The 22495-nt window shown below is 39.2% G+C and overlaps 2 protein-coding genes across 4 annotated transcripts; one reads left to right on the top strand and one right to left on the bottom strand.

The window, feature by feature from the left end:
• The first annotated feature begins 7544 nt into the window (after positions 1-7544).
• LOC109243882 (probable RNA helicase SDE3) lies at positions 7545-13186 on the top strand. 2 transcript variants are annotated; one of them, XM_019410892.1, is made up of 5 exons: positions 7545-7737; positions 8964-9789; positions 9904-10074; positions 10758-12215; positions 12517-13186. In XM_019410892.1, exons 2-5 carry the CDS (start codon positions 8992-8994, stop codon positions 13000-13002), a joined length of 2913 nt encoding a protein of 970 aa, XP_019266437.1. In that variant the 5' UTR covers positions 7545-7737; positions 8964-8991; the 3' UTR covers positions 13003-13186. The 2 variants fall into 2 exon arrangements, with proteins under 2 accessions (XP_019266437.1, XP_019266435.1); XM_019410890.1 differs by having other exon boundaries at positions 7545-7814.
• LOC109243883 (non-specific lipid-transfer protein-like protein At2g13820) lies at positions 13173-14706 on the bottom strand. 2 transcript variants are annotated; one of them, XM_019410893.1, is made up of 4 exons: positions 14314-14706; positions 13928-13954; positions 13716-13793; positions 13173-13616 (listed from the first exon to the last, which is right to left on the bottom strand). In XM_019410893.1, the coding sequence occupies exons 1-4, from the start codon at positions 14651-14653 to the stop codon at positions 13384-13386; spliced, it is 678 nt and encodes a 225-aa protein (XP_019266438.1). In that variant the 5' UTR covers positions 14654-14706; the 3' UTR covers positions 13173-13383. The 2 variants fall into 2 exon arrangements, with proteins under 2 accessions (XP_019266438.1, XP_019266439.1); XM_019410894.1 differs by lacking the exon at positions 13928-13954.
• Between the last annotated feature and the right edge of the window lie 7789 nt (positions 14707-22495).

The following is a 22495-nucleotide window of genomic DNA, read 5'->3' as shown; positions in this document are numbered from 1 at the left end:
CCTCTTTAAGGAAAGCTTGTTTTGGAAAAGTCAACCGAAAGTTGACTATTGAGTTAGAGTGCTCGGATGTGATTTCCGGTGATTCGGTTAGCTTCGGGGGATGATTTGTGACTAGTGAGCATGATCGGAAGTGATTTTGGAGGTCCGGTGTAGAATTAGGCTTGAATTGGCGAAGTTAGTATTTTGGCGGATTCCGGTTGATAGGTGAGATTTTGATCCGAGGGTCGGAATAGAATTCCGAGAGTTGCAGTAGTTCCGTTAGGTGATTTTGGATGTGTGTGCAAAATTTCAGGTCATTCGGAGGTGTTTTGTTCGGGTTTTTGATCGAATGCGTAATTCGGAAGTTTTTAAGAAACTTAGGCTTGAATCCGATGTGATTTAATGGTTTTAGCGTTGTTAGATGTGTTTTGAGGATTGGAACAAGTTTGAATGAGGTGTTAGGATGTGTTGGTGTTTTTGGTTGAGGTCCCGGGGGCCTCGGGGTGAATTCGAGTGGTTAAACGAGAGTTTTTGGAAGTTGCTTCAGGTCTGAGATTTCTGTCATCTGGTATTTCCGCTTCTGCGGAAATGGACCGCAGAAGCGGTTCCGCAGAAGCGGGTGGAAAAGCGCAGAAGCGATCTTTGTGTTGAGTTGATGAGTTCCGCATAAGCGGACCCCTTTTCGCATCAGCAGGTCCGCAGGTGCGAGTGAATAACCGCAGAAGCGGTCTTGGGTAATCCGCAGAAGCGGAGAATATGTCGCAAAGGCGGAAGTGGTAANTATATATATATATATATATACTTACACTATACTATGCATGAGTATAAGTGTATTAGGTAATATTGTATCGAATATAGCTTATGATCCCCGTTTTATGGGAACTGCCATGACCAACGGAAAACATTCCATCACCATTACCCTTGTCACTCTCAATTAAACTTCTTTTCTTCTTGGAAAATGTAGTAGAAAATTCCTCTATAATCTTTCTTTTATCTACTTAGGAAATGTTAAAATTCCTGCCTATAGAATATATCACCAATATCCCACTAAGCTTGTACGGATCAGACTTGGAAGAAAGTTAAGAACAAAACTTCCTATAATCTCTGTCATCATAGAGTCTTATGATCCCCGTTTTATGGGAACTGCCATGACCAACGGAAAATATTCCATCACCATCAACCTTGTCACTCTCAATTAAACTTCTTTTCTTCTTGGAAAATGAAGTAGAGAATTCCTCTATAATATTTCTTTTATTTACTTAGGAAATGTTAAAATTCCTGCCTATACCATCACTAGTTGAAACACATGCCATTGCAGTCTCAACATCATTGTCGCTAACGAGAACAACAATTGATCAAAATACACACCCTGTCAGCTACTGTATCCAAGTTATTCTCTGTATCCAAGTTCATCCTGAGTAATAGTACCACGAGGATAATCACCAAAGCCACCGGACAGCTTTATGATGCCAATGAAGCAAGATGAACTATTCAATGAAACTCGTATTGTAAAGAAGAAGAAAGAGACTAATTCAGAAAGGTGGGTCGAGGGTCGAGCCTCGACTATACATGTAAGTTTTTTACTTTTCATTAAGTATTTTGATTTACTTTTATATAAATTTTGAAATATTAATTCAATATAATTTTTCTTATAGGTTCGCTTCACAGCTGATGTAGGGGAATTCATATGCAGTCAGCCACCTAACGAGTCGGCCGAGGCAATCCAACTTCCGAACGAGGATGCTAAAAGAACACTCCTTGAGTAATTTATATACTTTGAACTAGACAATAGAACTAGTTTTCGAATGAGCTTGTAATAAACGTTAACTTAGTTTTGTTAGCTTAATGTTTTAGTTCTATTGATCTTCATATTTTGTTGCTTTTTAGTGTTGTTGTTGTTGGCATAAAATGCCTGTTTAGGATATTTGGTATAAGCTGGCAGGTGGTGTAGTAGCCAAAACAGGCCGTTTCTGCCAAAAATATACCAAAAAAAGCGACCAACTTTGATCTCCAGTTGTGACGACCCGGCCCGTCGTCACGTGAGTTACCGCCCTTTTTTTCCCATATTATGTTTCTCTATGCTTCATTATCGGTATTTGAGGTGATAGAGTTGAATTGGATTGGTTTTAGATGGAAATGAGACACTTAGTCTCTTTAAGGAAAGCTTGTTTTGGAAAAGTCAACCGGAAGTTGACTATTGAGTTAGAAGGCTCGGGTGTGATTTCTGAGAGTTTCAGTAGCTCCGTTAGGTGATTTTGGATGTGTGTGCAAAATTTCAGGTCATTCGGAGATGTTTTGGTCGGGTTTTTGATCGAATGCGTATTGCGGAAGTTTTGAAGAAACTTAGGCTTGAATTCGATGTGATTTAATGGTTTTAGCGTTGTTAGACGTGTTTTGAGGATTGGAACAAGTTTGAATAATGTTTTAAGATGTGTTGGTAACTTTGGTTGAGGTCCCGGGGGCCTCGGGGTGATTTCGGGTGGCTAACGGAAGGAATTTGAAGTTGGAAAATTGCAGGTTTTTGGTTGCAGCAGGTGTTTCCGCATCTGCGGAAAGGAGATCGCAGATGCGGTCTCGCAGAAGCGAGCTAGGCCTCGCAGGAGCGGAAATAGGAGCCCAGGTCAGGTTCCGCAGAAGCGGGACATTAGGTCGCTTAAGCGGTCCCGCAGATGCGAAGTTGGACCGCAGAAGCGGAAAGTCGCCTTAAGTGAAAGGTCCGCAGGAGCAGACGTTGACCGCATAAGCGGAAGGCGCAAAAGCGGGAATTAATCCGCAGAAGCGGAAATAACTGGCAGGTTAAGTGAAAACATCTTCCTCGCGAATTTTTGAAAGAGTAACATTTTGGACTCCGAACCTTGAGAACCTTGAGGCGATTTTGAAGAGGGATTCGAGGGCTATTATCAGGTATGAACTCTTGGACTTAGAGCTTGATTTTATGGTGTATAAACATGAATTTGGACTGAATAATCAAGGAATCAAAGGTCAAAAATGGTGGTTTAGGGCTTGAATTTTAGAGAGCTTAAAATAGGGATTTGAGGGGTCAAATGGACCCCGATTTTGATGATTTTGATATGTATAGACTCGTGGCGAGACGAGGAATCCGGAGATGTGAATTTCGTAATTTTTTGAGAAGTGGGCCCGGGGCTCGGGTTTTGCCAACTTCGTGATTTTGATATTTTTTTCGAGTCTTTTCGATTGGGTTATGACCCATTAGCCTATTGTGATGTATTCCTTGTGGTTTTGATCAGATTCGACGCGCGAGGAGGTCGATTCAAGGGGGAAAGGCATAGCGAGTTAGACTTTGACCGGCTAGAGGTGAGTAATGAGTTTAAATGATGTTCTGAGGGTTTGAAAACCCCGGATTTGCACAACTTGGTGCTATGTTGAGATGAGACACGCGTTCCATGACGAGCGCGGGGTCATTTACTATTGGGAATTGTGACTTGGTCCAGTCCGGATGATATTTTACCGCGTATTAGCAATGACTTGTTGTTTTCACTATGATTTGGGCTTATTGCCATATTTGGGGCTTATTGTCGACTGTTTGAACTCTTTATGAACTATAATCACTGTTTTCCTCACTGTTTGAAATATTATTTGAACTCAGTCCATGTGATTTACACCGTTTCCTTGAACTCAACCATATTTACTCAAACTTGGAGTTTTAAACTGATATTTGAACTATTGTTTGAGCTGAGTATTATTGCTTTACTGTTGCCCGAGGGGCTGTTGACTATTTCTGGACTGATTGAGGCCGAGGGCCTTATGTGAGGGCATGATGAGTGAGGTGAGGAGGCTTTCAGGCCTCGTATTGATACTGTTCAGGCTTTCAGGCCTTGTTGATAGCGCTTGGGCTGTAGGAGCCCCTCCGGAGTCTACACACCCACAGTGAGCGCCGGTACCCATCTAGAGTGATTAAATATTGAACAGTGGTAACAATGACACTGTCATACGCGTTTGGTCAGGTAACAATGACTGACCAGTCAGGTAACAATGTCTGACCAGTGGTAACAATGGCACTGTAACACGCGTTTGGTCAGGTAACAATGGCTGACCGATCAGGTAACAATGGCTGATTTACTGCTTGAGTATGATTGATTTTTAACTGTTTTCAAAGGATTTCCTTACTATATTTCACTGGTTTCTACTGTTTTTCTGATGTTGCTGCTTGAGATAGCATTATTTGTGCCCTTGTGGGATCTTATGTTCTCAGTCGTTATTTATTTTTATTACTCACTGGGTCAGAGTACTCACATTACTTCCTGCACCATGTGTGCAGAGACAGGCACAGCTGAGTTCGTACCTGAGCGCTGATTTCCTTCCAGACCAGGCGGACTAGGAGAGACGAGGTAGCTGTCGACATCCACAGCCCCGTTTCTTCCTTATCTTCTGCATATTTTATTCATCTGCAGACTATATTTCCAGACTTGTAGTATTTTCATCAACTCTGTAGCAGCTCGTGACTTGTGACACCCCGATCATCGGGCTGAGTTTGGGATGGTTTTTTTTTTCCCCGTTATGTTACGTTTATTTCCGTACTTATGGTTAATCAGTATCTATGGTTTAAACCTGTATGCTAAGAAATTGTCAAAAACAGTTTTGATTGTTCTGTTGGCTGGCCTTGTCTTCACGAGAGGCGCCATCACGACCGGGTGGGAATTGGGTCGTGACACCAGTTGGTCGCTTTTCACTTAAAAAAAACAATTTTCTGGGCAATAGCGACCAGTATTGGTCGCTATTTATTTAAAAAAAACAATTTCTGGTAGTTTTGCGACCAACGTTGGTCGCTCATAGTTAAAAAAAAAAAATTAATTCTTGCCATTGGCGACCAATTTTGGTCGCAAATTAAATAAAAAATTATAAAAATTATTAATATAGCGACCAAAGTTGGTCGCTTGATATGATTAACAATAAATAAAAATAAAACATTATTTACATCTGGAGACCAACTTTGGTCGCAAAATTTATAATACTAATATACTTTAGCGACCGAAGTTGGTCGCTATATGCTTTGCCGAAAAATTTGGTCCTTTTACCCGGGAGACCAAAGTTGGTCGCTAATTAGCGATCAACTTTGGTCCCTAAGGTAAAGGGACCAGCTTAATATCGACCAAGCGTGTTTGGTCGCTTTTTGGCCAATAAGCGACCAACTTTGGTCGCTTTTTGTGGTCGTTTTTTTCCGAATTTCTAGTAGTGCAAGACCATGTATCATCCAAATTTAGGAAAATAAAATAGCAAAAAAATATTGATATGTGTATGAATACCATTTTACAATTAGAAAATATAAAGTCACATAATCAAAAATAAGATTGTTCCTCACGGAACAATTAAACTACAAAAGAAACCATTAAAAAAATGTGTACTGGTCAACTCTAGATTTTAAGTCAATAAATTTGAAAAGTCCCCATGAGTATCGCAAGCCATGACTTATAATGCAATAATATTATTTTATGTACAAATTTAGCTATATGGGGAAAAAATATTTTAGTAATTCTAGTTCAGTCGTCATTTTCATTGAACCTAAGGTGGTTAGGTAAGCAAACTAAAGATAATATTATAATATAAATAGAATTTGTACTTTCTATTATACTACATTCTTTTTGGTACTTCATCATAAAAACTACATTCGTTCTAGAATTAGATAATAATTTAAATAACTTTAATAAATAATTGAAGTAACCCATTAGGGGAGTACACAATAAATTTACATTGGAAAACAATCGTAAATCTAAGAAAAAGAATAATAGTCTTCACATGAAAATTTATTCCAAATAAATGCTAAGTTTTAAATGTTCGTTTCAAACAAATATTAAACATTGCAAACAGACTATTAACTTAAGCCAGACAGTAATAATTCTATTACCGTGTAAACTCCTCATATGTATAGGATTTTAACTATGCAAACATCTCCCGACAAAACGATCCGTCCTAATGTACTTACATAGGATAATATTTTGCCTAATTTTAATTTTTCCAATATACTAAAGCTTTATCTATGAGATCTTATCAAGATAGGACCAACAACCATCAACCAATTGTACTTCATTTTGAAATCATTAAGATCAATTTTTTGACATCAATCCTAGAAAAAGTAAAAAAAAGTTTGATTTGTGTTGTAAATGGTTCTCTTTGGTAAATAAAATTTTGTTACTTACAAAAAAAAAAAAAATTGCTCAGAGTTGAGTGAACTATGACTTCAGTTATAAAAGAAATTATAAAGCCAAAGATAAAAATTGTTCGGCATATCATAGCAACAACTACTCTTACCTCTATCGAATTGAACCACCCTAATTATTTGTTTTTTTTTTTTTTGAATTTTCAACTCAATGAGATATATATTTCGTAAATGGCGAAGTCGTAGTAAGTACCCCAATGGAGAAATGTTAAAACACCAAAAGGAAATCCAAAAGTTTACTTTAACAACCTTGTACTAACTTCTTTCGGAGAATGAAAGAGATTAATTAAAAATTTTTTAATCATATATCTAACTATAATTCCTCCCTTTACAATAATTGCAGTCCACATTTTTCCGCTTTTATATGTATTTCTTCTCTTTTTAAGTCCACAAAACTAAACTCCGTGCAATTGATTTTTTCTAAAAACTCCTTTCTTATGTGTAGAAACTCATCACATAAGAGATCTACCCTAATCATTGCAGAGCCACCTTGTCAATCGGCAATTATTTCTCTAAAAATTACACCGTAGTGAGGTAAATTTTTTAATTTTATCTATATATATACTATATGTTAAATTTTCTTTATTTATTTGTGTGTTTACTTTTCTATAGTCTAATATCCTTTAATAAAATTCCTAATTTTGTCACAGACGCTTGCATTAATAATGAAAATAAGTTTTACAAAAATCACAAAGGGTAAAAATTCATTAATAAATAAAGTTAAGAAGGTAGAACCCGATTTTATTGCCACTTGCTCCTTAATCAATTTTACTTTTTGTGATTAGTCCCATACAAATCTTCTAGTGCTACTTGCCTCTAACTTTTACCATTTTAGTCCGTAAAATTGTGGACAAATACATTGGAATAGGGCACCACATATCTGCTATCCAGTGTCAATTCCTTTGCATTGTTGTGCATCCCTTTTTTTTCACTTTGGATTCCGAATGTATTTTAGGGACAAGCAACTTTTTGACAACCTGAATTCTCCCCTGCAATTGATCGATCTGTGGCTTGTTATTCTTTCCAATGAGACACACTTTCTCTAAAGAAGTGTACCCTCATAAAAGAGAATTGCTTTGTAGTGTATGCCTGTGATAATTCCCTTGGATTCGTCCATAATATTTGGGCTCAATGCTTGTCACCACATTAGAGTTTTTATTGACCAGTGCTTTATAAAAGACATTGCTCGATTCAACTAAACGATGGCAACGTTAGAAAGTGATGTATGAAGGCTGAAGCGTTGGCTTCTCTTAGGCACCAAATTACTTTTTTTAATCACAAAATATTTTAAATAAATAGGAAGGGTATTGATGTAATTTGACTTTTTATTAAGGGGTTCATGCTTTTTTATATAGTAATAGATAATAGATTACTAAGAGGGGTACTCTAACATTCGCATCTTTTTTATTTTGTTTAAGACCTCTCTCCTCGTCACGCACTTCACTCTACTAGTACTAACTTCTTTCATCAGTGTATGGCTTATCAAATTCTGAGCTCTGAATTACTCGCAAACTGTAATTTATCTGAAAGAGTGAAAATTTTACTTGGAAAATATATCGTCGTCTCTTAACTTTCAGAATTTGGTAAGAGACATTTCACAATTTCTCATCTCAAGTTTAAAACCCTTGTGTATTCTCCCTTTCTAGAGACCAAAATTGAGGTGGGCTTTCCTTCATTTTCTGTTTTATTTGATCTGCATTTTCACTTTTCTGCATTATTAGCTCCTTTGTGATTGTGGGTTTTCACTTTTCACGCAGCGCTCATGTTGTCTCAGTTTGTCACCCTGTTAAAACATGGTTTTATTTGTCTATTTTGTTGATTTTCAATGTTTTACCGTGATTTTCTGAGAAGATCTCGGTGTTAGCATGTTTTATACTGAGTGAACAATGTAAGCTCGAACAAGTCACTAATAATGTTTCAAGATGTTGTTCACATTCTGATAATCTTCAGAATTAACCTCACCAGAGGTAACATCATTTTCTCCTTTTTTTGGTGACTGAGAAATCCATCTGTGGCCGACCCTTAGGACCAACTGCAGCCTTTGAAACTAGGCCATAGCCCACCCCTCTATCCTTCTCCACTTAAAGGCTCGAACCTATGACCAAGTCCCTCAACCTTTGCCTCTTGAACTAAGCCCTGGGGGCTAACATCATTTGGTTTTTACTACTTGTTTTTTGTAATTCTGTTTCTATATGAATCATCTGAAGTTTTTGTAGATAAATAAATGAAGGAAAAACAAATTGTGAAGTCCATTAGTCGTTGTGTTACCATCACCTGTTTATTTTTGAGGTTGACTTACTTTGGAACCTTAGGCTGGGTGATTAAAAAAGTTGATTAGGCTTATATATACTTTCAGGGTATCTAAAAAACTGAATGCATATTTAACAGTTAAACCACCTAAAGTATCAAAAAGGAGAAGTTACAATGAACAACCATGTGCTTTCATAACAATGTTAAATACATAAGAATAATCCATGAATATAACATTGGTATGCTGAATTTATGATTACTTTCTTTGGAAAAAATTATCTGCATCTACGACTTATTAACCTGAATAATGTGTAAAAGATGGAAGAAATAACAGCCTGTGTATCAATAGGTATGTCCTCTACAGTGCATTAGCATTTTCAAAGGAAAACTACATTCATATTAACGTTCTCTTTCATAAAAGATTTTGGACTGAGAGTCCTGGATTTTCCTTAGATTTATTTGAAACATCAGATTATTTGTTTAAAAGCAATTTGGTTTAAGTGTTATGGAAGGGTTACTTTGTTGCAGTAAGTCATGTTACTTTGGTTGAAAGCTGCAGGTTCTTCTTGAAATTCTCTCAAGTACTCATGGGCTCAGTTGCTGATAAGTCGGATGATGAATATTCAATAATTACTGATAAAGGAGACATCGGATTTGTTGACTTTGACAGATATAAATCAGCTTGTAGCTACAATCCAAATGGAGAGAGCGAGATAGTTGTTATATCTGTTCCATTTCCACTGATCGGGGGAAAACCTAAATCAGGAATTGTTGGTGAAACTATTGTCGATTCAATCACAATAGAGAATACCACTAATGATTCGCTGGAACTCTGGTCAATTAAGATTTATGACTCGAAACCTGAGGATTCGTTCACTCTATCTCTGATGAAACCACCAACTCCATGTTCCGACATGCAATATGTTCAAGAATTCATGGAGTCCTTTAGCTTAGAGGATAGAATGCTACGACCAGGTCAGACACTAACAGTGTGGTTGTCTTGTAAACCGAAAGAAATTGGGTTGCACACATCAGCTGTGCATATCAATGTTGGCGATGAGACCATAGAAAGATTGGTTTTTGTCCTGGCTGAGGATAAGGTCTCGCAGTCACTGGCTTCGAGCAGGCCATACTACAGAGACAGAAAGAAGAAAGCACCAGCAGTAGATGTTTTTGCTCCTAATGCATTCGTTGTGGGTTCTCGTCCTACAAGGGCTCGAAATCAAGGATTCAGATACAGACTTCCTTCATATCCCATTCCTGGGGATATAAGGGAAATGATAGAGAAGGAACAGTTTCCTGATGTTATTGGGGAAGGTCTAAGAAGAGATAATTACATTGTTTATTTTAGAATTTTACTAAATATTGAAGAAATCAAGATGGAGGTTTGTTTTCAAATTTTGATTTGAAGTACTGAAATACTACCTCATTTTGGGTAGTACAAAAATCTTATAGTTTTTTTTTTTTTTTTTTTTTTTTTTTTTTTTTTTTTGCATCAGGAAGACATGAGGGACTATGATATGGAGTCCGCCACCATGAAGCGAAGGGGACCTCAATTTTTGTCCCTTGATGTCCCAGGGCTAGCTGAGAGGAGGCCGTCACTTGTTTATGGGGATTATATCTTTGCAAGGCTAGCTACTGCAGATGCAAGTGAGACCACCCCTTATCAGGTGCTTTCATATATTTGCTTTGGTTTATATCATAACTTGCTACTTAATAATTTTAAGCTCTCTTTACTGCATAATTTGGTGAAAATAATTATAAATCCATGGTACCTGTAGCTTTTCCAAGTTGAAAGAATGTTGGCCATTACGGCTACGGATTTTGTGGTAGAGCTTCAGCATTTTTGCTATTGATTATCTTCCTTGAGTCTTTCCTTGTTTTGTTTCTGTTTTTAATTTCATTTTTTCATGAAGGGGAGACTTGGCCCTGGGAGAAACGGTAAAATTGTCTCTGTCTGATCTGTAGGTCACGAGTTCGAGTTATGCAATCAACCGCTGATACTTGCGTCAGGGTAGGCTGCCTGCAGTACACCCCCCTTGAGCTGTGGCCCTTCTCCGGATCCTGCGTGAACGCGGGATGATTTGTGCACTGGGCTGCCCTTTTTTTTAGGTTTCATTTTCATTTTACTGGAAAGCACACCTACCTTGTCCAATGACACATGCATTGCAACTTTCTCAGATACATGTTAAAAGTTCCACTCTTTGTCTAAGATATGCATAAGAAGAGGTTTAAGAACAGATAAAAGAGAAATAATCATATATCTGTGAGATTTTATACTTGAACTTGAGAGATCAAGAGAAGTAGTAATTTATTTACATGAACTTGGTGATTTTTGGTGGTTCTTGCACAGGGTTATATCCACCGAGTTGAGGCGGAAGAAGTGTATTTGAAGTTTGATAAAGAATTCCACATCAACCATGTTGCTGGAAATCTTTATAATGTACAGTTTGCATTCAATCGTACAAGTGTGCGGAGGTTACACCAAGTCATTGAAGCTACAGAAAGCTTAAATGGAGAAATTCTCTTTCCATCAGGCATATCCAGAGCGAGACATATACAAGCTGCCAGACTGGCACCTATTTCATGTATGCTTAACAAGGAGCAGACGACGGCAGTTGAAAAGATCCTTGGGTGCAAAGGCGGAGCTCCATACGTTATCCATGGGCCTCCTGGTACAGGCAAAACAAGGACTCTTATAGAAGCTATTCTCCAGCTACACATTACGAGGAAAAATGCTCGAGTTCTCGTCTGCGCACCTTCGAATAGTGCCGCAGACCATATACTTGAGAAACTTGTCAGTCAGCAGAATGTTGAAGTGAAGGACCATGAGATTCTTAGGTTGAATGCACTCACACGTCCTCTAGACGACGTGAATCCTAGTCACATTCGCTTTTGCAATGTTGAAGTTGATGCCTTCAAGTGTCCTCTTCTCAGGGACCTTAGAAGATATAGGATTATTATATCTACATATGCTAGTGCATCTCTTCTTTATGCTGAAGGTATTAAACGGGGACATTTCTCTCACATTTTCTTGGATGAGGCAGGACAGGCATCGGAGCCTGAAACCATGGTTCCTCTGTCGCATCTTTTAAGGAACGAGACAGTAGTTGTACTTGCTGGTGATCCACTGCAACTTGGTCCCATAGTTTTTTCAAAAGATGCTGAAAATTATGGGTTGGGGACGTCATATATGGAAAGGTTATTTGAATGCCAGTTATATGGTGATCTCAACGAAAATTATGCTACCAGACTAGTAAGAAACTATCGGTGTCATCCAGCAATTCTGCAGCTTCCCTCAGAAATGTTTTATGGAGGAGAGTTGATCGCATGTAAAGAAGATGATAAAGCTTCTGCTCAGACTTGGGTGGACCTGCTTCCAAACAAGGAATTTCCGTTGCTTTTCATCGGTATCCAAGGTTGTGATGAAAGGGAAGGAAACAACCCATCATGGTTCAATAGGATTGAGGCAAGCAAGGTAGTAGAGATCATAAGGGATCTGATAGAGAACAAAGGTCTGAAAGAGGAAGATATTGGGGTGATAACACCTTACAGACAACAAGTACTGAAAATACGAAAAGCCCTTGAGAGTTTCGATTGGGCTAATGTAAAGGTCGGTAGTGTTGAGCAATTCCAAGGTCAGGAGAGAGAAGTTATTATTATCTCGACCGTCCGATCAACTGTAACACACAATGATTTTGATAGAATCCACTATTTAGGATTTTTAAGCAATCCGAGAAGGTTTAATGTTGCTGCTACAAGAGCCAGATCGTTGCTTGTAGTTATTGGGAATCCACATATCATCTGCAAGGTAATTCTGTATTAATTTCTGCTATTGCAACTTGTAGTATCAATCTAGATTTGATATGCCACAGTAAAGCTGAAGTTTCTGTCTATCCTTTTTGTTTATTTTCCTGATCCTGGTAATATCTATTGTTGGCAACTGAGGAGTTGAATATTCTCAGGGAGCTAAATGTTACTGTCATTCATAAAAGTTGAATTGTTGCGGGCATATGTGGAGCTTAAACTTATGACTCATGAGGCTAATTTTGCTGAAATTGCTATTTATGAGTGAGAAATGCAAATATTTACTGACGTGTACGATATGACAGGACCCCTACTGGAACAAGCTTTTATGGTATTGTGCAGATAATGGCTCGTATAAGGGCTGCTTCTTACCTGAAAGACTGGAGATCCTTGAAGAGGATTCTGGACAAGCAAATAATTGGTGTGATGACGGGGCTCAAGAAAATAACTGGGACTGTGAAGGAGCACAAGCAAAAAGTTGGGACTGCGAAGGAGCACAAGCTAAAAGTTGGAACTGCGAAGGGGCACAAGCTAACAATTGGGAAGGAGCACAAGCTAAAAGTTGGGATTGCGAAGGGGCACAAGCTAACGATTGGGACTATGAAGGGGCTCAAGCTAACAATTGGGATTATGACCAAGCCAAGAATTGGAACGACGGAGGCTCCTGCGAAAATGTAGAGAAACAGAATCTTCAGCCATCTCCTGAGGTTCAATGTGATATAGCTCACCAGTCAGAATACATCCCAGACCCTGTTATGGATGAAGCTGAATGGTCTGATGGCTGGAAATAACTGCAGTAATAGCTAAGAGGCTGAAAACTTTTGGAGGTTGTACTAACAAATAGATTTCACTCAGATTCTGTACTAGGACATGCAGTTTTTGCACTTCGAAAAATTCAAGCTCCAAAATGCCTTGTCAAATTTACATAAAGTGGTAAGGTGAAAAATTCAAGCTCCACATATACGTCAACGTCAAGACTGACATCTTGAAACCTCATATTCATTAATATTCTATGAAACTTGACCACAATGGACATTATCAAAACAGTGCAAAACTCATGTATACACATCTCCAAAGAATGATTATAAACTACAAGCAAGCTCTCTAATTCTTTTCTTTTCTTTTTTTTTTTTAAAAAAAAGGGGGAAAAAAAGATAAATTGGGTTGCCAATTTAGTAGAACTTCAAAGCCATTGTTCCACAGGCTGCTAGAAGAACAAATGTTGAAAATCTATCAGAAGATGGGGCCGTTGATGGTGTCAAATCAGGCTTGAATCCTGAATTATCATCAGGGTTTCCAAAGCTGTCTGTTGGGGAAGGTGGTGTTAAACCTGTATTAGGATTACCTGGTGTTGTATCAGCCACTGGTCCAAAAGAAGGTGTGAATGGCTGAGGAACATTGGCAGCTACCATATGCAAGAAACAATAGCATCCATAAGCCATATTAGACATCAAAATTCAGCAAGTTCAGTTCAATTCACCAGAAATATCAGAGTTTTAATTACCTTCAGGACTAGGAGATGGAGGTGGCTTAGGCCTTTGAGATGATCTAGGAGATTTTGTTGGTGCTAAGGCAGCTGGACCTGTCAGCCAGAAGTTTTCATTACTCCCAATATATAGTTTGGCAATTGAGGATTTAATCGTCTTTTTCTTTCTTTTATAACTAAAATCTGGAAATGCTAGTGCGAAATTAAAGAACCAGAGTTACTTTTGGTACCTGGAGCTGGAATAGGGGAAGCAGATGCTGCAATGTTAGTAATACAATTCAGAGTTAGTGCCCTAATCAATTTGAGGCCAATATAATCAGACTTTCGTAGGACTAAAGACTCCACATGAAGTGGAAAAGTCGTCACAAAAGACTTTTCGTAGGGCGACTATAAGATCGCCAAGAATAGACTTATCCGTGGTGACTCCTAGAGGTTGTCAAGTTGCTTTTTGGGCAACTTTAGTCACTACAAATAAAAATAGTCGCCAAGAAAGACTAGCCATGAAAGTGTTCAAAAAAAAAGAAAAAAAGAAGTACGTACGTACTCACAAAAATGCTCAAGAAAAGTCAGCAATAAGAATTTGGTCGATAAAACGAAGAAGAAAACAGTTGATTACCTTTGCACTGGAGGGGGACACCAGCCATGTTGCAGGCTTTGGGTAGGGAAAGTGCTAATGTCCTGTTAATGGGTACGCGAAAAGGAACATTTCCAGTAACAATAAGGCAGATGCAATCTGTGCCATTACTCATGACATACTTAAGAGATGGGCAACAATCTGAAGTTGGTGAAGAATTGCTCCCACCATTAGTAATGAAGTTTATGCAAGGGCTAAAGCTACGTAACATTGCACCGCTACATGCTCTACTAATCTGCCCCGAAACTAATTGACTGCTTAAAACAATACCCAAAATTGATACCAATAGTTGAAACTTCTTTAAGAATTTTAACACTAACATTTTTGTTTGAATTTAAAAGACTTTGAGAAGTTACGTGCAAGGAGGAAAGATGATTCTATAGAAGGGAAGATATTGATGTTTAGTGATTTATAGATGCCTATAACATCAAAACAAGAAATATGGAGGTTCAAAGTGGTAGTTTTGGAGCTCAACTACCTTAACTAATTACTTCAAATGATGCAGTGTTTAATTAGGTCATCTTGCAAGACTTCTCTCTCAAAAAATTTGCATTTGGATTTCGAAAGTTCTTTAATACTACCTCCGGTCCACTTTAATTGATTTTTGGCCTTTCTTTTTGTGGTCCACATGAAAGAATTAATTTATTTTTTTCAAAGTTGCTCTTGAAGTAAAGACTCTCGGAGTATCTATTATATCTCTAATGAACAAATTAAAGAGGTATAGTAAAGATTAATATGGTCAATTTTACTGTTAATTAATGTTAAAAGGTGGATTCCTTAATATGTGTAAAAGCAATAAAAAATCTATTAAAATGGACCAGAGGGAATATATATATATATATATATATATATATATATATATATATATATATATATATATATATATATATATATGTGTGTGGGTACGCGCTTTGCGCATGAACCCTAGTTTAATGAATATATAATTATTAAAATTATTCAATTATAATATTAAATAATATATTTGAGTTTTAAAATAAAAATTAAAGAAAGAAAGAAAGAATACTATAATTACTTTAGATGTAAGTAAAAGTTAGTAATCGTTTTTATAATCAGATTGACTTTATTTGTAGAACAATCAACCACAATTTTAGTCTAAAAGATGTTTGTAACCTTCATTATTCTAAAAATATTTCTTTATGATGTATTTTTTGTTTCATATAAAAGACATCGTAATAAACTATAAGTAATAAAAATTTATTATTTTTGTGAAAAAATTAGGTGTGATTCATAAAAGATAATTGAATTGGATCGGGAATAAAAAGAAAAAAACGTTAGCCTTAAAGATTTTGAAAGGAGTTATTGCTAAGAAAGAAAACTTGAATATTAGTAGCAAAATTTCATATTGATGAGACGTTAGTATTTAGAATTTTTTTTAAACATAAATCCCTTTTTAACCCAAAGTATTAACCAACATAATCTTTTATCCTAAAAAATTAAACTGGATGGTGAAAAGAAAAAGACTTAAACTGAAAATAACTCTTCCAAAATCCTATAAAAGATTAAAAACAAAAGTAACAACAAACTAAACTAAGAAAAATTGCTAGAGGTTACAATAATATTTTATAAAACTGAAAATAAAAAAGATTAAGGGACTCTCATGTTAAGGTGTAATTCATATCTCATTCGATGAGGAACAAACTAAATAATAATTTACCTCGATATACTTGTTGTGTTAGTTTCAAAGGACCCAAAAGCTTCTACGATCTAGATTCGACAGCCTAAATTGGAAGAAAGAAAGCACAAAAGTTAGACAACACCAAGTTAAGAACATAAAAAGAGATGATACATAGTAGCAAAAGCATTAATAAGCAATAAAGGAGTTTAAATCACAATCAACGATTAAGACTTCAACAACTCTAATGAAAATATCAAGCTTCTCATATGGCAAACTAAAAAGAATATAAAAGAGAATTCAAAGCAAGAGTCTTTACAAGTTAAAGCAACAGCCAATAATAAAAGACAACAAGGTAAAAGACAACAAGATTGACTATTAAAGCAATAACTAAAAATTTTAAACAACGCAAAAACTAAACCCTAATGTCATGAAAATTGGTACACGTTTCTAATGCCCTTTAATAGGGATATCATTAATAATAAGTTTTCTACTTATGCACTTGAGAGTTTTCTTTTTTGAACCCACCGAAAATTTGACTTTTCTTTTAATAAGGATATTAAATGTTTCCTACTTATTCTTCTTTAAGTTCTATTTTCCTTTTTTAACCTAAGAAAATCACATTTTGTGATGGATATTAATTGAAGAAGTTGTTTTTCACTTATTCACTTCTTCTTTCTCCTTTTTTGGGTCATACGGTAATTTATTTTTTCTTCCCCAATTTTATCCAGCTTAAAATGCACTTNCTTGTATACAAAAATTGACAAGAAAGACTTACGTGCATATGAAAAGATTTGACAGGTAGAATCATAAGAACTTGCTTCCTGTTATGTCTTTTTATTACATAAAGGAACTTTTGATCTTTGAATATTTCAATTATATCGGCCTTGCAATTTATCTAGACGTAATACCATTAAAAATCATACATGTATTGCTCGTATATCTCATAAATTTATATCCAAAAAATAAGTTACCACTATTTTAGTTTACCTTGATCTCTACTATCTAAGTATTTAGGCTTATGAGTAGATACTACCTCACGCAATTTTTTGACTATATCTGTAGCAGCATAGATAGGTTTTTCCCTGTAATAATGATGTAGAAACTTCAATACGATACCAGATTTAAAGGTTTGCTTTATAAACCAGTATGTATTAATTTGTAATTTGGAACATGAAACCTCTATCTCTTTTTCTTTTCTTTGTTTTGTCATTTGAATACTGTTTACCCTGGAATCCGGATAACAATTGAATTTATATGGGGTTTTAAGGATCCGTGAACTAAAAGATACAAAAGGTTTGGATTGAGAAAAATAAAAGATAAAGACTCAACAATTGCTGCTAAAGTAAATAATCGCAGAATATAATATTGCTTAGAACAATTGTGCTTGATAGCGTACAAGAATTGAGAGAGATGGTACCGTAGTGTAATGGTTTCCGATCCCCTCTTTATGGGGTCTTCTCCCCTTTTATACATTCTGATTAAGGGTAAAAATAAGGTAGGTAAATTAATTACATCGTGGATCCCTGTAATTACGCCTTAATGGCCTGAAGTGGTTGAGAAAATCACGTTTGGGCGAGATATCCGGCGACGCTTGGTTATCCGTTACGAGTCCGGCTTCCGACCTTGTGTGTTTCTCCATCCGGTGGTGACTCATATCGAGCTCTGCAACGGTCTCGAAATGACTCGACCTCGGTTGTTGACGTGGCCGTCGTTCTACCTTGCATCCAGGTCGGGTTCGATGGCCCCGACTTGCCCCGGACCGGACCCAACCCGGTCGGGCTCAAGCAAAAAGGGTATCACCCAATACAGATAGTCCCCTCGTTTATTAGAGAGTAATGATAATAAACGATATGATCGGTGACGTGATGCCCGTGACGTATGGCCATACGCCAGCTGAAAAAGCCATCGAGTGCTCTGACCACGTCTGCTGCAGGCATTTAAATGCTTTCTTAATTATTGTCGCTTCGTGTCTGTAACTTCGCGATTCGTGCCGCGCCTCATGGGAAAGTATAAACGACCCTTCCAGGTTCAACATTTCTTATCTTCTCAAATTTTGCGTTGGTTGTATTTTTCTTTTCATCTCTTCGTAAAGCTTCAAAGAATGGCGAAAACTTCACAAAGTGTTCCTTCTAGACCAAGCTCGTCTGCGAGCCCGCTAGATCTGATGAACCTGCGCCAAGAACCCCCATTGAAAGCTTTTACACCGACTGGTTGCTTGGTATCTGCCGACTTCCAGGTTGAGAACCCATCATCGGTCCCGGGCCGCGGCGAACCGGCATCGGAGTATATCAGCCTAATCATCCCGGTTGCCTAACCGGGTGAAGGGTGAATGTTAGTGGAAGGAAGACCTGGTCGCCCCTTCCGTGACGAGTCGATTATGACTCACGTTGAAGGGTATCTCAGTGTATATACATATCCCTTTCACGCTTAGGCCCCTTAGAACCATTATAGTGGAGTTCTGCCGCGGTACGAGGTGACCTTAGTCAGGTCCACCCTCGATGTGGCGGATCGTATATCTCTTTTCGGTTTTTTGTCGAGAAGAGTCGAGGCGATTTTCCTTTACCCTCGACCATCTTTCTTCATTATACAGCCCCCGAATGATTTCGAGGGGGATTAAAAAACTGGCCCCCGGGCTAGCAAACCCCATTCTCCAGCATCGATGAAGACAAAGATCGAGGCTGGATGAGCAGGTTTGTCCGGATCAGGACGTCCGACCTGATTCCGGCTGATTGCATGCCATTCGGAGAGGTGGACCTCAAACGTAGTATTTCTCACTGTTCATCTTTTAGAGTGTGTTTTCCTCAACTTCTCCCTTTTCTTGTGCAGCGGTGGACCCAACTCCCAGCTCCATCAAGGATCTTGGCCGGCTGGTGAAACAAGATAGTGCCCAGCGGCCATATTCGGAGCGAAACTGGAAGGAAATCTCCAAAGGTCGTGGGAGGCGAAAACCATGGTAAGCCTTCTTTTGGACCGGTAGCGCACCAAGTTAACGCATTTTTTTCTTGTAATACGGGAATCATCATAACTCTGTGTTTTGCAGGCTGGCCAAGGACCGGGAGATGAGGTCTTCAATACTATGCCCCTTCCGTTCCGGGAGAAAATAAAAAGGCCCGGGGAGTCCGGTACGGACGACCCCAAAGGAGATTAAAGCGGACAAAAAGGGCCGCCGCAAACTAAAAAAGCCAAATCGTCTTGTCCTCCGAGGAGGAGGACGACAAGGGATGAGATGAGGAGCAGCCGGAGCTCGTCCGCCATCGATCCATTCGACGGACCCCGAGCGTGGTCGATCGCCAGGTGAGGCTCCTCCCGAGGACGTGAGGTTGAGATGCTAGTGAACCCTCGGCCCCTGCGCGGGCGTCCCCGGGTACCGATCACCCGGTTACGTCCCCCCGTCTCTCGACTTGGGGGCAGCTGCCGGACGACATCCCGATGATTGGAGGTAGCTTCGAGACTTTTTGAGTGGGTACCTCGCCCAACAACTTTCGGGCTCGAAACCCCCGGAAAGACCCTCAGGCCGAATCAAGTGGGACTTCGCCGTCGACAAGCTTGTCGATAGGTTTCACCTCCGAGCCTGGACCCGAACTGTACAGCATAGTAATTTGCTATCCCCAAAGACGTCCGGGCTCTGGTGCCCCGGTCGGGTTGCAAGCCTATCTTCATCACCTTGATGACGGAGGACAGACCGGGCTTGCAGACCAGGCTGTTTAGATGGACATGGCCTTTTCAACGAGCCCAACAGGCGAGTCTCAAGGTACTTCTTCTTTCCTTTATTCTAATATTTTTGCCTTGTGATCAGTAACCTGACTCTTTAGACTTTTTCTTTGCAGGGCATGGTGCTAATATACTCGATGTTCCTTCCGATCAAGGACAAAATTGGAGACGGAGCGAGAGGGGCGCGGCGGGTTTCCTCTGAAGAAAAAGCTGCTAAAAAGCGGGGACCGGATTGGACCTTTTGAACAAAGAGGCACGCGTCCTGTGCTATTCCGGCTGAGGAAGCGAAGAAGAGCTTGGTTATAAGTAAGGGGGGTGCAAGCCGAGCTTAATCGGGTTAAGGCGAAGCTTGACGAAACGAGCAGAGCCGAACTTGATGAGCAAAAAGCGACTGGACAGCCCGGGTGCACAAGTTGGAGTCGGGAGAACGACTTCCTTTCGGAAAGAGGTTCGGACTGACGTTGTGCCAATGAGGCTCGAGTCCTTGAAATTGAGCTATGGACCAATATCGATTTCAGGAAAGCTGAGGCTGAAAGTTTCCCAAGCCTGAGGAGACGCCAACGATCTGGTGGCCCAATATAGGGGCCGATGCCTGATACGTCCACCAGCAGTCAAGAATGTTAGCCGAATATGCGCAGGTGTCAAGCCCAGGCTTGAAAGTTCTCTACCGAACTCTCAACGTCGCGGTTTTCGATCTTGGCATCGGACGTCACAAAGCCGCCGAAGCTGAGGAACGCTTCGAGAAGGGCGACGTTCCCAGAAGAATTCGAGGAATGCTCTGATGACTCCGGGAATAGGCTATGCTTTGTTTTGTTTTCCCTCTTATGTAATTGGCTCCGTAGCGAGCTTTTTTTTATTGAAAACATTAAGCCTTTGCCATCTATTCTCCTTTTTCCAAGTCTTGTTATTAACTTTCCCTTTTATCTTTTTGAACGAATGGTAAGTCCTTTAGTTTTTGAAAGTAGTCTCCGAGTGATAATGTATTCGAACTCAGCGTGAACTTCGACCTTTGGGTTTTCCAAGGCAGTCCCCGGTGAAGTTTGATTCGAGCTCGGGTAAAAATCAACCTTACTTTTTCAATATAGTCCCGAACGAGTTTATTTCGAGCCGGGTGAAGTCTTAACCCTTAGGTTTTTTCGAAGCATGTCCCCGATGAGTTGGTCTGAGCTCGGGTTTGTAGTTCAAGACCCTTAGTCCGCGAGTGAGTGTATTCGAACTCGGCAAAATTCAAACCTTAGATTTTCCACAAGATAGTCCCCGAGTGAGTGGAATCGAATCGGCAGAAAAATCCAAACCTAGGTTTTACAAGATAGTCCCCGATTGAGTGGAATCGAACTCGGGCAGAAATCCAAACCTCAGGGTTTTTACAAGACAGTCCCGATGAGTGCATTTGAACTCGGGAAGATCAACCCTTAGGTCTTTTCAAGGTTAGTTCCCCGAGTGAGTGTAATTCGAAACGTCGGGAGAAGATTAACCTTAGGTTTTTACAAGATAGCCCCGAGTGAGTGGATTCGAACTCGGGCCATTTTGACCTTTAGGTTTTGTATCGATTTTACGCCTTTTTCTTAACGGTCTTACAAATTCGAGTATACTTCGCCATTAGTGAAGTCGATGATCGAGGCCGGTATTACTCCTTTGAGATTTTTAAATGAATGTTGACCCGCCTTCTCGGAGGACTTATGGTTAAATATGCCTTATCAGCTTACGATAATTCGAACTCACCTTTGAGGTCTTACAGTTTTATGTGTGCCTTATAAGGTCTTATGAGCTTTGGACTTGCCTTCTGAGGTCTATGTTTTAAGTGTTGCCTCATTGAGGTCTTATGAGTCCGAGTATGCCTCAATGAGGTCTTATTGCCTAAAGAGGTCTTATGTGGATCGAAATATGCCTCGAGGGGACTTATGAGATCGAATATGCCTCGAGGAGGTCTTATGACGGATATATGCCTCGAGGAGGTCTTATGTCGAATGTGCCTGAGAGAGTCTTTAATGAGAATCGAATATGCTCAGGGGGACTTTATGAATCGAATATGCCTCGAGAGTGTCTTATGAGACGATATGCCTCGAGGAGGTCTTTGAATCGAATATGGAGATCGAATTATGCCTCGAGGAGTCCTTATGAGATCGAATATTGCTCGAGGAGGTCTTATGAGATCGAATATGCCTCGAGGAGGTCTTATGTTCGAATGTGCCGAGGAGGGTCTTATGAGATCGAATATATGCCTCCAGGAGGGACTTATGAAGATCGAATATGCCTCGAGGATGGTCTTTAATGAGACTCGAATATGCCTCGAGGAGGTCTTATGAGATCGAATTGAATCGAATATGCCTCGAGGAGGTCTATTTGAATTGCCTCGAGGAGGTCTTTATGAGATCGAATATGCCTCGAGAGGTCTTATGAGACGAATATGCCTCGAGGAGTCTTTGAATCGAATATGAATTCGAATATGCCACGAGAGGTCTATGAGATCGAATATGCCTCGAGGAGGTCTATGAGATCGGACTTGAAAGCATACCGAATGAGTCCGAGCAAAAGTCTTTAGGTTATGATGTGAATATGCATCAGTAGTCTTGCTATTGCAGTAATTAGTCAATCATCATACTGATCCGGTCGGATTAGTCAGGCCTTAGTTGGCACGGCTCGCTTTGGCCGTTTGACCCTTACATTTATTCTTGATTAGCTATCGCTTCTTCGGAGGGTGATCTAGTATACCAATGTTTATCCCTTAGAGTCCTTTGTAGTAGCACGAGTTCTTGCTCTCTGTTAAAAACCTTGCCGAAAAAACCGAGTTGGACAAACGGTCGAAGGAAAAAAAGT

The sequence above is a fragment of the Nicotiana attenuata genome, unplaced genomic scaffold (genome assembly GCF_001879085.1).
Source record: "Nicotiana attenuata strain UT unplaced genomic scaffold, NIATTr2, whole genome shotgun sequence".
NCBI classification, from domain to species: Eukaryota; Viridiplantae; Streptophyta; class Magnoliopsida; order Solanales; family Solanaceae; genus Nicotiana; species Nicotiana attenuata.
Note: the sequence above shows the minus strand (reverse complement) of the source record. Positions and strands in the feature narration are given on the sequence as shown.

Coding starts and splice junctions, on each gene's coding strand:
- LOC109243882 (XM_019410892.1), top strand. CDS start 8,992: ATGGGCTCAGTTGCTGATAAGTCGGATGATGAATATTCAATAATTACT. Junction 10,075..10,757: donor GTGAGACCACCCCTTATCAG/GTGCTTTCATAT, acceptor GTTCTTGCACAG/GGTTATATCCACCGAGTTGA. Junction 12,216..12,516: donor ATCCACATATCATCTGCAAG/GTAATTCTGTAT, acceptor ACGATATGACAG/GACCCCTACTGGAACAAGCT.
- LOC109243883 (XM_019410893.1), bottom strand. CDS start 14,653: ATGTTAGTGTTAAAATTCTTAAAGAAGTTTCAACTATTGGTATCAATT. Junction 13,794..13,927: donor TTCCCCTATTCCAGCTCCAG/GTACCAAAAGTA, acceptor TCTGGCTGACAG/GTCCAGCTGCCTTAGCACCA. Junction 13,617..13,715: donor TCCATCTCCTAGTCCTGAAG/GTAATTAAAACT, acceptor TGCATATGGTAG/CTGCCAATGTTCCTCAGCCA.